The 14,276-nt window shown below is 44.5% G+C and overlaps 1 protein-coding gene across 1 annotated transcript in view; it reads left to right on the plus strand.

Annotated features, from left to right (window-relative positions):
• Window positions 1-14,276, plus strand: part of dnah7 (dynein, axonemal, heavy chain 7) — a gene marked incomplete at its 5' end in the record, with an annotated part of 93,022 nt that overhangs the window by 37,255 nt on the left and 41,491 nt on the right. The window contains 8 exons of the mRNA XM_079732709.1: window positions 3,061-3,237; window positions 4,163-4,294; window positions 5,445-5,666; window positions 6,128-6,325; window positions 11,150-11,305; window positions 11,639-11,807; window positions 12,298-12,424; window positions 13,081-13,300. Coding sequence (XP_079588835.1) covers window positions 3,061-3,237; window positions 4,163-4,294; window positions 5,445-5,666; window positions 6,128-6,325; window positions 11,150-11,305; window positions 11,639-11,807; window positions 12,298-12,424; window positions 13,081-13,300 — 1,401 coding nt within the window. The remainder of the gene's footprint in view (window positions 1-3,060; window positions 3,238-4,162; window positions 4,295-5,444; window positions 5,667-6,127; window positions 6,326-11,149; window positions 11,306-11,638; window positions 11,808-12,297; window positions 12,425-13,080; window positions 13,301-14,276) is intronic.

A 14,276-nucleotide genomic window follows, 5' to 3' on the forward strand; every position in this document is an offset into this window, starting at 1 on the left:
GTAGGCAGGGGCAGTTCCATCGACTGCCTTGTATGCCAGTACCATCATCTTGAATCTGATGCGAGCTATTACAGGGAGCCAGTGGAGGTCTCGGAAGAGGGGGGTTACATGTGAGAACTTTGGTAGGTTGAACACGAGGCGCGCTGCCACATTCTGGATGCGCTGCAAGGGTTTAATCGCAGAGGCAGGGAGTCCAGCCAGGAGCGAGTTGCAGTAGTCGAGGCGGGAGATGACCAGTGATTGGACTAGAAGCTGAGCTGCTTCCCTTGTGAGGAAGGGCCGGATCCTGCGGATGTTGTAAAGTGCAAATCTGCAGGACCGGGCCACCGCAGTGATGTTTGCGGTGCAGCACAACTGATTGTCCAACACTACACCAAGGTTTTTGGCAGTTGGAGAAGGAGATACAGTGATGTTCTCAACAGTGACCAGTAAGTCCATGTGTGGGCAATCTTTCCCTGGTATTAGGAGGAGCTCAGTCTTGTTGAGGTTAAGCCTCAGGTGATGGGCAGTTGTCCAGGTGCTGACTTCTGCCAGACATTCAGATATGCATGTTGCAATCAGGGCTTTGTCAGATGAGGGAAAGGAGAGAAATAGCTGAGTGTCGTCAGCATAGCAGTGATAGGAAAAGCCGTGGGATGTAATTACAGAGCCCAGAGATCTGGTGTAGAGGGAGAACAGAAGAGGCCCCAGCACCGAGCCTTGAGGGACACCTGTATCAAGCTTGCAAGGTTTGGACAAGGAGCCATTCCATGTTACCTGATAAGTGCGATTCATCAGGTAGGACGTGAACCAGTAAAGGGAAGATTCAGCTATGCCAAGCTCGGCGAGAGTGGCGAGGAGGATCTGGTGGTTCACAGTGTCAAATGCTGCAGACAAGTCAAGGAGAATGAGAACCGATGAGAGGGACGAGGCTCTGGCCGCCCGGAGGGACTCAGTCACCGCGAGGAGAGCCGTCTCAGTGGAGTGTGCTTTTTTGAAGCCTGACTGGTGAGGGTCAAGCAGGTTGCTAGATGAGAGATAGGAGGACAGTTGGTTAGCGACGGCACGTTCTAATGTTTTAGAGAGGAATGAAAGATGTAAACTGAAGTAACCCATGGCATTAATGGCACAAACAAAGACGGCAAATGTCACTGGATGTAAAAAAGAAAAGAAATCGGAAGGTCATTAGCATAAAATGCTGAGACACCTAATGCAAAGAGATTTCTGCTTTCATGGAATGTCATAACATTGTCAGTGTGCAGATAATCCTGAATAATCTTGGTTCATAATAACATTACGCTGGGACATTGGAAGCAAGCATAGATGCAGGCCCATGCATTGCCTTCTTCCATTCTTTCCTTTCCCTTTCTCTCTCTCCATTCTTTAACCATCTCCTCCCGTATGCTGATTTGTTGTTGTTTGTAATGAATGCAGCCAAAGTCCAGGAATATAGCTGTCCGCTTCTCTTTAACTTTAGGATTTATTTATTTTTTACAAATAACGACAAGATACGGCATGCTCTGAGTCAACTCAATAATACACATACCCAGATGTTCTTGAGACATGCACGTATTTGTGCCATCTTCGAAGGCCAGATGTGGCGCAGGTGTCTCCACGCAAAAACAGCTTTAGTTAGTATTGTTCGATTTCTCCAATCTCCTCAGTGTTAAAAAACACAGCTGTTCGTGCAGATGTTCAGAAGAGTTCAACTCAAGAACTGAAAACAAGAGAAGGCAGTTCTGCAGAAAAAGCTGTGTGTGATGGTGAAGCAAGACGTTGGTAACACGGTACTTAGAAGGCCCTTTGTATTGTTCCTCGCTGCTTTGCTTCACATCACGGCTAACAGCGGCTCTATTTTCGTTCTTCTGTAGCATCTGTGTTCCTTCATCCTCTCAGAGACCGAGGCTTCAAAAAATCCTCATGATCAAGGTGGAGCAGCCACCACACACACACACACACAAACACATACACACACACACGCACGCACGCACGCACGCACACACACACACATACACACCAGTCGTGCCGTTGAACACACCACAAACACATACACACACACACACACTGCTCTCATATGCTTGTAGTAAGCGTTTATTGTGCACTGTTCTCCCTTCTTTCTTCCTCTTCTTTTAAAATGTATCCTTTCTATGCCTCCATACTTCCTCCTACTGGTTTCCTCCTCACTGTTTGTCGCTCTGCCTTACCTGCACGCCACTTAACTGCAATGCAAGAACCCTGCTGCTTATCTGTCTTTTGTGTCTCTTTATTGACTTGATCCATCCTTTTCTTCTATGCGAGGCTCCTTCTGACAGTACAATAGAAGAAGAACAAACACAAACACCCCATATTCTGGGGTCTTTGTATGTCTTCCACTTCCATGGTTTTTATATTCAGAGGAGCCTCATTATCAAGGCTTCTTTAAAAATCAGGCCACCATCCATCACTAGGTAAGTGTTATTTTCCATTGTCACCTGGCACTTCCTTTGTCACACCAATTGACTCAGACATGCTGTTTAAATAGTCTCGTGCATTGTATAGGTTCTGCATGTCAGAAGCACTTTGCCTTAACAACAACACAAAAAACAACAAATAACAAATAGCAAACACACACATGAACGTACACACACAACAACACACACATGCAGCTGCCACCATTGCATTGTCGACTGGTAGTAGTGCATCCCTTTCGTCTTTCGACAAGAGCAGGGTTTTTTATATCAGTAGAAATTCACACACACACTTAAGATGAACACATAAAGAAAATATGCTGTGGTTCTATAGTGTCAAATGCGGTACTCGGTTCACGACAGCAGAGGCAGTAAAAGTGAGCACTTACCCTGGCGTGTACTTAGAGGGGCGCCAGATGAGGTCTGTTTCAGTGCTTCCGCCACCGGCACCAGATTGAAAATGTGCCCAGGCGATCACTCTCCCCTCAACACGCCGGAGCTGTCTTTTAGGACATACATGGCGGCCTCTGCACCAATCCCATGAAGAAAACATAACTGCCCTTACGACTGAAACTACTCATGCATGTGAACATGGGGGCATGCTAAAATGTGTGTACGTGCTCTTGTGTCACAGGTGTCCCGTTGTGGAATGATCTACATGGAGCCCCACATGCTGGGCTGGCAGCCTCTGCTGGTGTCCTGGCTCGCCACGCTGGCCTCCACCGTCAGTGATATGCACCGGGACCTCATTACTGGCCTGTTTCACCGTGTCCTGCCCGCATGTCTGCAGCTCGTACGCAAGGCCACCAAGGTAACACACTGGGGTACGCTGTGTGTGTTGGTGGGTGTGTTTGTGTCTCTCTCTGTTAGATATTCTTATAATTAGAGGGAATATAAATGTGGAGAAAATAACTTCACATCTGGTTTGCTTTTTTAAAAAAAAAAAGTGTACTTTTTTGTTTTGAATGTGTATGAAAAAAAAAAAATATTTAGAATATTATTTACTTTTTTTGCATGAATTATAAGATGTTGTAGTAGATGTTAATCCTGCTTGCTTAATATGAAAAAATGCCCGCCGTGCAGGGTCATTTACAGTGGCATACAACATTGTGTATGTGTGTTCAATCCTAGTCTACTTCAAGTCTACTTACGATCATAAACCATCATAAACCATATAAGTGGTCATAAACCAAGACATTAAACAAATAAACTTTGGATCAAGAAACCTTGTGCATCTTTCTGCTCAAACTGAACCACATGTGGCAGTGCCATTCATTCTCTATGGAGCTCAACCTAGTGCTGGCATTGCTTGGCTCCAATCAGCAAGCAAAGAAATGCCCGTTTTTACGGAACCAATGAATCACAACATTAGTGGCCGTAGAAAATATATTTTTTAAATCGTTGATTTATTCATAATCAATACATACAATATACTGGCGCTATTCTGAAGGAAATAAAATCCTTGTGACAACATAGAATAGTTACACCGCAGTTTATTTAGTAGCCTGTATTAAAATAAAACAAATATGCATCTAAAATAATATTGGCACACAAGGCATGCTTTTTTATGATTGACACAGGACATTAAAAACGTTGCCCACCCCTGTCCTATTATCATACTATTTTTAGTTAGAACTTTGTCTTCTCACTTAAAAGACCTGTATCTGGCTCTGTCCGCATGGACATGTGGTTGTTTAGCGGCTGCTAAACGTGGCTCTTCCCTGGCTGCCTTTCAGGAGCTGTCCCCCACCTCTGACACCAACCTGGTCAGGTCCCTGATGAACCTAATGGACTGCATGATGGATGAGTTTGACGACGAGGCTAGCATCAAAAGCATGAACGACAGAGATATTTGCTCCTGGTTGGAGGTAAAAGGGAGGATGTCTGCCTCTTTGCAAGACAACACCTCTGCCCTTTTGGTTTTCATTACCATGTTTAAGTTCAAACCTTAACTTGGGTGTTAAATGTCTTTAATGTTTTTATATTGTTAAAGTGTACGTAGAAATAATGTCGTAGTTTTGAGACAGGCAGATTGATGGACGGACGGGTGTTATTATTTATCTGTTTAACTTCCTAATTCTAACTCTTTTCACGCCAAAATTAGAATGTTAACTGTCCATCTCTGAACTCCATGATACCCACAGTACCGCCCCCCTCAGACCCACACATGCAACAAGTTCTTCACTGACCTTTTAAACAAAACCAAAATAATTCATTCTGCTTACCCCGCCCCAAGGGGGATGACCCCGCTCTGCAGAGACAAAGCCTCAAATAGCACTGTGTACTTTTGGCTGATGAGCACTATGTAGCACTCTGCATGAGTTCCCATTGATTTTCCTCTTTGCTCTTCTGCATCATATCTGTGCAGAGGGGCAGCTATTATCCCTGTGGCACACATCACTGATGAATGCCTCGCATCCCTACCCCCTTGGTTCCCCCAGCTAGTCATTATCAGTGTCTCCAATTAATCAGCTTTGACACAGCAGGGGTGACGGTGGGACTGCCAAGCCTCATTTCCACCCTTAATTCGACTCATTCAGGTTTCACGATTCACTCTGATGTACACTCATCATATATATGCCCATTTATGTACACTTAACATCGCTAACAATCCCCCCCAATGGCTCGGAAAGCTGTCTCATTTGATTTTGTGGGTTGTATAGATGCATCGCTGGGAGGTTACTGTCAATAAAGTCCTCTGTGGGCCGTTAAAGATTCAGAGTGGGTCACGGCGCAACACAATGAGCACTTTGCTGGGAACAAAGCAGTGGTAATGGGGTACAGGTAGAGATAGGGTGCCTTAATGGGGTGTGAAGTTTGTGTTGATTTTCCCTGTTTAACACTCCATAATACATTACCCACAGGGCAGACTAGCAAAACAGTGTCACCCAGTTCTCATGGCAGATTATCAGCACACCCGCCTGTGGGCATACTTCCCAGTTTTAAGACAATGGGTCTTAATACCCCTCTAAAACCACAAGAAAACACTAAACCCACCTCTTCCTCGTCTTTTGCAAGGGCATTTTTGTGTTCTGCCTGGTGTGGTCGGTGGGGGCCAGCTGTGACGATCTAGGCCGGGTCCGGTTCGACAGCGTGGTGCGAGAGGTGCTGGTCGGCCCTCTGAGCGAAGACACCCGCGTGCTCCACGGCATCCTGGCCTCAGTGGAGCCTCCGGCCAAGCAGTTGACCGTCCCGCTGCCCTCTGAGGGCACGCTCTACCAGTACCGCTTCGTCAAGGAGGTCGGTGGCAGCCACTGATCACAGTTTTTGTAATATTTAGCACAGTTCAAAATAAAAAAAAATGGTATAGATAATGACGATATTGGACATATTAGAGACTACTGAACAGTTGCACAGTTGCAATGCTTTGCTGTGTGGCAATTTTAAAGTATTCTGATTCTTTCAGAAGGTGAGACTTCATTTAGTCTTATTGATGTTTAGATCTTTGCCACATACAGGGTCGGTTTGCATCATATGTTAACATTATGTAATTTATCAGAAGCTTTCATCCGAAGCCACCTACACAATTGAGGCTGAGAACAAGAATGACTATTACGACCTTAATAGGTTTTGACGGAAGGACAGGTGTAGGAAGGACAGGTGTAGGACTGCAATATTTTTTTGGGAGGACCCTCGCCAAATCAAATCACCAGGACTAGAGGGCCGTTTCTCAACCAGTCCTATGTCCTTGACGCTCAAAGGGCCCCGGCAGGTGGGAACTGTGGACGGATGAGTTGAAGGCAACACCCGCTATCTGCAAGGACATACAGTTCAACGAGATCATCGTGCCCACGGAGAACACGGTGCGCTACACGGCGCTGATGGAGATGCTCGTCACGCACCAGAAGCCCACTATCTTCGTTGGGCCCACCGGTACCGGCAAGAGTGTCTACATCATAGTGAGTGGCTTGTCATAGCTCATGCACACCATAACGGGTTTCACTTTCACTTTCACTTTGTCCCCTCCCCCCCCCTTTTAATGGAGAGTCAATGACAAGAAAATTGACTGTGGTCCTGTTCACTGCTTGTGTGTTTAAAAATTGCGAGCGACCTGAGCGCCAGAGTAACTGAAACGGAGAAAGAAAATAAAGACAACAAAAGACGAGGGGAAATGTGGCGAGGTAGAAACAAATAACGTTTTTTCATTCAAAAAACTAAGCCCACTGTTCCAACCAGCCCTACTAGTGAGAGTCTGGACCCCACGACACACACAAACCTAAAGACGCAATAAACAGCAGGCCTGTTAAACAACCCACTGCGTGTTAAACAACCTAAAGGACTGCGCGGATCCGTCTTCCATCTCCTCTCCATATCCTTATGATTGAATAAGCTTACAAGGAAGTTTGGATTTATTGGGTTGTTTAACACGCCTGCCGTTTATTGCGTATTTAAGTTTGTGTGTGTCGTGGGGTGCATTGTCGTGGGTCATTGCATCGGTTTATAATTTTCTACTTTTGTTGGTAGGACCACATGAGTCTCAGGCAGGCCTTTATTATTCTGTACCCTATATGTTTTAAAACCTTCCCTCTTCCATATCCTCTCCCTCTCCCTCTCCCGCTGTCCAAAGAGCGCTATCATCTGTACTGTCAATCATCCCCATTCATTATGACCCGCCCACATTCAGAACATGTAGTCGTGCATGGTTTTTGTGTGAGTTAGTATATTCAATTGCAGAAAAATCCCCTATAAATACATGATGAAATATAGTGTTGGAGCACAATGTGGTTTTAGGAGTGAATTACCAATTACCCGCAAAAGCCCTTTTATTTGGAAATGTTTTATTTTGCTTAATGTTTGAGTTTGAAATGTTCAATTTCAGCTCAGTGAGGCACTTTATTTGTATATTTATATATAATTGTGCTTCAAATAAAGACAAGCATTTCTCTACACCTTATTTAAAAGTCATTCACATTATATGAAAGTTATGGAGCGACCTTATGGCGTTAAAGGCGGAGCAATGGAAAATTTGGCGCACCAGTGCAACCAATTCAAAAAGTTAGTCTGGAGCCCTGAATGTCCAGGCAGGTATACCTGGCAGGTGTCCTGGCTGGTCACTGTACTACCAAATCGGTTCAAGGTTTCGATTTAGTAATTCATTCCTAAATAATCCACTGTCTGAAATCCCATTCGCATTGCAAGGGATGAGTCAAGTACATGGAGATTGCAATTGATTTGGACTAACGGGAAATCATTCAGGCTGAGTTGTAAACAGAGCTAAATCGATAGTTATCCTTTTCAGGATTTTGAAAGGTGAACACCAAACGATATGGCTTGTAGTATGCAGAATATGTGCCTTGCCTTCAAATTAGCATTCACACCACACACACACTAACAAAAGCAACGCAGATGTAGCCTACAGCAGCGCAGCAAAAAACACACTCCCCAGTGCTCTGAACACACAAATCATCTCCAGACACCAGGTGTGGAATGACCACCTCCGAGGCGCTGGGGGCTATCCCTGGGCAGACGTAAGTATTTATATCCCAGACCCTAGTCCCACAGTCTGCTCTTTAACTATATCACATCACCTGTTCCTGCGTCCAGACTTGTGAATGTGTGTGTGTGTGTGTGTGTGTGTAGGTATGTGTGTGTGTGTGTGTGTGTGTGTAGGTGTGTAGGTGTGTGTGTGTGTGTGTGTGTGTGTGTGTGTGTGTGTGTGTGTGTGTGTGTGTGTGTGTGTGTGTGTGTGTGTGTTTGTAGTGGAGCACACAGAGCAGAGTTCTCCCTCCAGTCAGGCGCGCTCTCCACCTTCCTGACCCCCTTTTCCTGGGCCCAGCTGCCTGCCTGCCTGACAGCCTCGCAGGGTAGACACAGGTCCAGTGCCATGGTCTAATAGGCCAAGGCGGGATGTCAGGCCGGCAAGCCCTGATAAATGAGCATTGGCCTCCATTGTTGCTCCACTTCCCCCTAAATAGAGTGAACGTGTTGCCAAAGAGAAATGTGCTACAGTTCTTGGCCCGGCTTGGTCTGGACTGGAGCGAGACAGCCAAGCAGCACCTTCTATTTCCAGCCAAGTGGGAGGTGGTGGTGATAAAGGTGGGCTGGGTAGGGGGAGGGAAACGAACCCCACCACCTAAACCCTCCAATCAATCACATGAACGGCCCCTATCAATTATTCATCCGCTTACTCACAGGGAGGAATATCCGTTCCAATGCATGATAACACTGACACACACAGACAGAAAATTCACTGATACACATTCTGTACATATCAAACTTAAAAGAATGACGGGGAGGCTGGGGAAGGGGGAGGTATGCATTTATAACTACATATATTTGCAATCAATCTTTTTTACAAATAGACAGATTAACAAACACCAACAGACATTTAATTGTTTTAGGAAATATGACGTGCCCAGACCAACACTGAGACTCAATGATTAAAAGGAGACATATTATGGTGTTTTCCCAACAAGTAAACATAGTATATGAGTTCCAGAAAACATGTTTTTGAAGCTGTTTTCTGGAAATAGCTTTTAGAAAAGAAAATCTCGCCTATCACTATTCCCCTCTGTTTCAGTCCCTTCAGAATGTGCTGTTTCTTGTGTCTATAGCTTTCATGCAAATATGCTGCTGCCCATTGACCAATGAGCTGTCAGAGTGAACCACAGCATGGAGGAGAAGGGATTGTTGCCGTGTGCGGACTCCTGGAGCTCTATATCCATATAATATAACATAATAATAATATTATATAATATATAGGTATTTATAATATTATATCTAATGTCACGACCAAAAACTATGTGCGAATGATATTATGAATCATAAAGAATGCGTCTGTTGTCTCTGGTACTTCCACAACAAGTAAAGACTCGTAGTGGGGGTTATTTCGGCCATGGTTGAGAAGAATTGGGGGAAAGGAACTTTGGCCTTGACTCTCTGAAGCCCACGAACCGCAACATTGAGAAGGGATTGTACTCCGGGAGCTGAGCTGCCGGACTGCCGCCGAGCTCCCCGCGCTGGAGCTGCCGGATTGCCGCCGAGCTCCCCCCGCCGGACCTGCCCGCTTCGGCGGCAGTTCAGCTCCCGGAGTACACCCCCCGGAGCTGCCGGAAAGCTTCGGCGGCAGTTCAGCTCCCGGAGTACACCGCCGGAGCTGCTGGACTGCCGCTGGCCTGACGGCTTCAACAGCGGTTTCGAAGCCGAAGCTTCGGCGTCAGTCCGGCGTGGGGAGCTCGGCGGCAGTCCGGCAGAGAAAGGGATTGCACCCCCGGAGCTGAGCTGCCGGGCTGCCGCCGAGCTGCCCCCGCAAGAGCTGCTCGTCCGCTGGTCCACAAAGCTATGCTCTTATTGGAGGGAAATGGGGAATTGGCAGGTAATATTCAAATACCCCCTTCCTGCGTAGGAGGGGGCGCCGAAACTGACTCGCTCGTTTGGTATCTGTAGGCGGGGTACTTTCCGAAGTGCATATCTCACTGAAAAAATCATGCATAGACTTTTTTCAAAGTTTGTATGAGTTTGGGAGCACCAGAGACCCAAAACAACACCCCAAATCCCAGGAAAAGTGTTGTTTTCATAATATGTCCCCTTTAAGGTACTAGAAATTATTTTCATTTTGAGAATACAAGGTTCATGACAGACACATTAGACCGACAGACATTAGTTCAAACTCAGTAGGCCTCATAGCCTGTGTGTAGGACACATTAACACACTTAGGCCTCCTAGCCTGTGTGTAGGACACAACACACAGAGGCCTCATAGCCTGTGTGTAGGACACGATAACACACGTAGGCCTCATAGCCTGTGTGTAGGACAAGATAACACACGTAGGCCTATTGGCCTGTGTGTAGGACACAATAACACACTAATTAATTTTAGGGACTAGTCAGCATTGGTTTTATAATGATCAGGCCTTTAATGAGCCTTTAATCTGCAGGACCTGGCTATTGTAAATTATATCCTGAATAGTCCTTTGTATTTTAGAGGAAAGTTCAGGTTTGATGGTAATGTTATTTATTTGGTTGTTTTTTTATTTCTAAAAGGCTCATTAGAAGTTCTTAAAAATCCACTACTTTCCAATTATGTTACCACAGATTTATGCTTAGCTACCTTTAAACTACCAACATCTAACTTAATGGACTCCAAATCAACCACAGCTATTATTTACAATCCGGAGAGATGAATAGACCGTCTCCTAGACCATAGAAGACTGCATGTTTGGGGAACGCAATCGTACGCAATTTTATTCTTTATAAATCAGAGGCTACAAAAGGTTCACTGTGATGTCTTGATCACTTTTGGAAGCATCTTTTATTGTGTTCATGAATAGACAATTTGTTCAGCAGGCAACAAAACTCTTTATTTTCCTCAAAGGGCCCGTTGGCTTCGCCCATAAGCAGAGACCTACCTTACAGTACAGCCCAGCATTACGTGACTCAACCAAATTAAGAACCATACAGAAGAATTAAATCACACTCTGTGCAACAACATTTATTCACATTTGGTTGTCTGAAGTTAGTTCAGGCCTGATTTGATTGTGAAAGCAACCCTTCAACCTCTATAATACCATACAAGTTTGATATCATCAATTTTGCTTATCATCATTTTAATTTTTTTGTATACATTGTATAAATGCTTTTGTTTTTCAAGCAAAAACATTATCTGCTGTATGAAATACGTTTCATGTAGTTTTCCGATTGTGCCCGCTGCCTATAGAATGATACTATACTGTTTATAAATGAACACTTATTTTTCTTATCCGTCGTCCAACACCCTCTCTCCAGGACTTCCTGTTGAACAAACTCGAGAAGGACGTGTACAGTCCACTACTCATCAACTTCTCAGCCCAGACCACGGCCGCAGAGACCCAGAACATTATCATGTCCAAGCTGGACAAGAGGCGCAAGGGAGTGTTTGGGCCTCCATTGGGAAAGAAAATGGTACGTGAGTTCCTCTTCGGTTCCTCCCATTATTATTTACTACAATTGAGTTACTTAGCAGACACATTTATCCACAGTGTCTTGAGCTGGTAAGGGGTTATGTCTTTTCTTCGAGCATTCATCCGCGATGAGTAGATCACTTGACTATCCTGCCAACTATCCGGGTCATTTTCATCTCTGGAGTTGTCTTTTTGTGATTATGCGTTGGACTGTTGATTCCACTCTGCATTCACATTCCAGTGGAACACATTCTGCATTCTCCCACCAGCGTACCCCATGAGTGTGTAGCGTGAACCGTTCCACTAAGCCCTGTACCATGACCTGTGTCTCCAGGTGGTGTTTGTGGATGACGTCAATATGCCAGCTAGGGAGACGTATGGCGCTCAGCCCCCTGTAGAGCTTCTACGCCAATGGCTGGACCACTGGAACTGGTACGAAACCAAGGAGTGCTCCACGATCAACTTGGTGGACATCCAGATCATGTGCGCCATGGGACCACCTGGTATGTAGTGTCGCAGAGCTGTTTGAAAGTCTAAAACAGGTGTTTGATGTCCTTTCTGTGGATGTTCTTTGGTCCTAGGACCAAGCGCATCATTTCTGCAGCAAAATAGTGATACAGTCACATTAGCATGTGAAAAGTGAGATAGTTACCAATTCTTTATGTATATTGTTCTTCAATATACTATTCCCCTGAACATGATAATGGTGAACGGATATAGACAAGGCATGTGTGCATATATATACTGACCAACCCAAGTATGGCTGGTTCCTGGTGGTTCCTTGGTCCTGGTTTAGGTCCCTTAAACTGAGAAAGGGAACTGTATGTAGATCGTTGGATTTAAACTTTTGCCTGTATGGCGCCTTGTCGTGTAGTGGGTTTAATGAGTTGTTCACCACACCAGTTCAACTTGAAAACAATTTTTTTTTTAAGGAAATTACAACCAAGTCAGATAGTATTTGATCTAACCGTTTATTGTTTTCCTCTTCCTTAGGTGGAGGCAGGAACCCAATCACAGCTCGCTTCATGCGCCATTTCAACACCGTCACCATCAACGACTTTGACGACAAAACGATGTACACTATCTTCTCCCGAATCCTGGACTGGCATCTAGGCATCCGGTAAGCTTTGCATATAGTGTATCAAAGGAGTGTGTCGTCCTAACCAGTCATGTAACCGTGACAGGCTTGCAAATGCATGTTTGATTCATGTTTTGTAACCCAAAAATCGACACAATGCAAAAAGTATGATGTTTGAACATAGATCTAGAAACACAACTGTAAAAACACTGCGTGAACTTTTGATTCTATTGGGTGTATAGTTGTTACTATTAAAATACAATTAGAGACATGTTGAGCTACTAATGAGCATCCTATTGCTGTGATCCATTGGCTGCAGTAATAACCCACCCATCCCACAGTGCCCTTTAGATAACTTTGAAGCTCTGTGTCTCTGATGAAACTCTCCAGAACACTCCTCAGCTATTAATGATGTTGCAGGACATTAGCTGGACTGTCAGGCTCTCAGTTTCTCTAATGTGGCCTAGTTTTTAATGTAGCCTAACTATGTTGCCATAGTTTTGATTATGTATATATTAATATATGAATGCATTTCCTTCCCATTTGGTGCTAAAAATGTATGCACTTCTTTTATTGTAAGATGCTTTGGATAAAAGGGAAAACCACATTGCCTTCGATAGGGTTTGTTATTTTGTTTATACGAGAAAAAATTAAGAGCTTTAACTATCAAGAACAAATACGATTTTTTTTTTCACCAGGTTTGATTTCCCGAAGCCATTCGCTGACCTGACCCCTCAGATCGTTCAAGCCACTATGTCGGTGTACCAAGAGGCGACCAAGAACCTCCTGCCCACTCCTGCAAAGTCCCATTATCTGTTCAACCTGCGGGACTTTTCCCGGGTCATCCAGGGAATCTGCCTGTCCCGACCGGAAACCGCCCTGGAACCCTCCCTCATCAAACGTCTGTGGGTGCATGAGGTAATTTTCATAATCTATTGGAAAGCAAACAAAGAAACATAAATGAAAAAAGGTTGTAATTAGATGTTCAACATTTTATGATAGCATATGAGTCTTAATAGGCATTTTTGCACTGCCAAGCAGGTTCGGTCGCTGCTTGGCAGATGCTGTAATTTCACTGTCTTGCCTGTGTAAAACCGAGGGGGTATATTCCCCCTTCGTCAAGGAGCCGGCTTTCTTGGTTCACTGAAGCATGCGGGACATGTGACCTGACGGGTTGGGCGTTACTACGCATTGGGCGTTACTACGCATGGCTTGATACTACGCATCAAGCCACTCGCATGCAAGAATGAGTAGACTACATCTGAGAGTAGGCTCCAACATATTCTTTATTTTGCTGACCACATTTTAGTTATTATCCTGATGAAAGCCTTGTAAGGTAAGTTTCTCTGCTACTTTCGTCGATCCCACCACCTACACCGTCTCTGTTAAATGCGACTGCATCATCTTCTCTCCCATGATGGTCAGCAGATCGCGGATTTCACTGTCTCTCCTGTTAGAACTACTCATGTTTATGTTGCTGCGGACAATGCCGGGAAAAAGTTTCAAATAAGACAGCATATTTGGCAGTGTAAAAACACTTAATGTTAGACACTGGTCAATCTGAACACCTTAGACTCAATAGAGAGTGTGTGTGTGAGTGTGTGTTAGTCCAGGTAAAACACAGAGACTTGTGAGTGTGAGTGCGTGTGTGTGTGTTAGTCAGTTATTATACATATTCTAAACTGCTAGATTATGGGAAAAATCATGATCACGATTATTTCGGTCAATAATGAAATCACGATTATTCAAAGATTATTTTTGAGGTTGAAAACATGTTGTATTTATTCAGCATGTCTCTCCGATTTTTTTTTTGTAACTGAGAACATTGAAGAAATTTCGCCTTAAAAAATACACAAAATGTTCAAAAAGAAAATGTTCCAATCTAAAATGATGC

This window comes from Pollachius pollachius (assembly GCF_949987615.1).
Source record: "Pollachius pollachius genome assembly, chromosome: 3".
Taxonomy (NCBI): domain Eukaryota; kingdom Metazoa; phylum Chordata; class Actinopteri; order Gadiformes; family Gadidae; genus Pollachius; species Pollachius pollachius.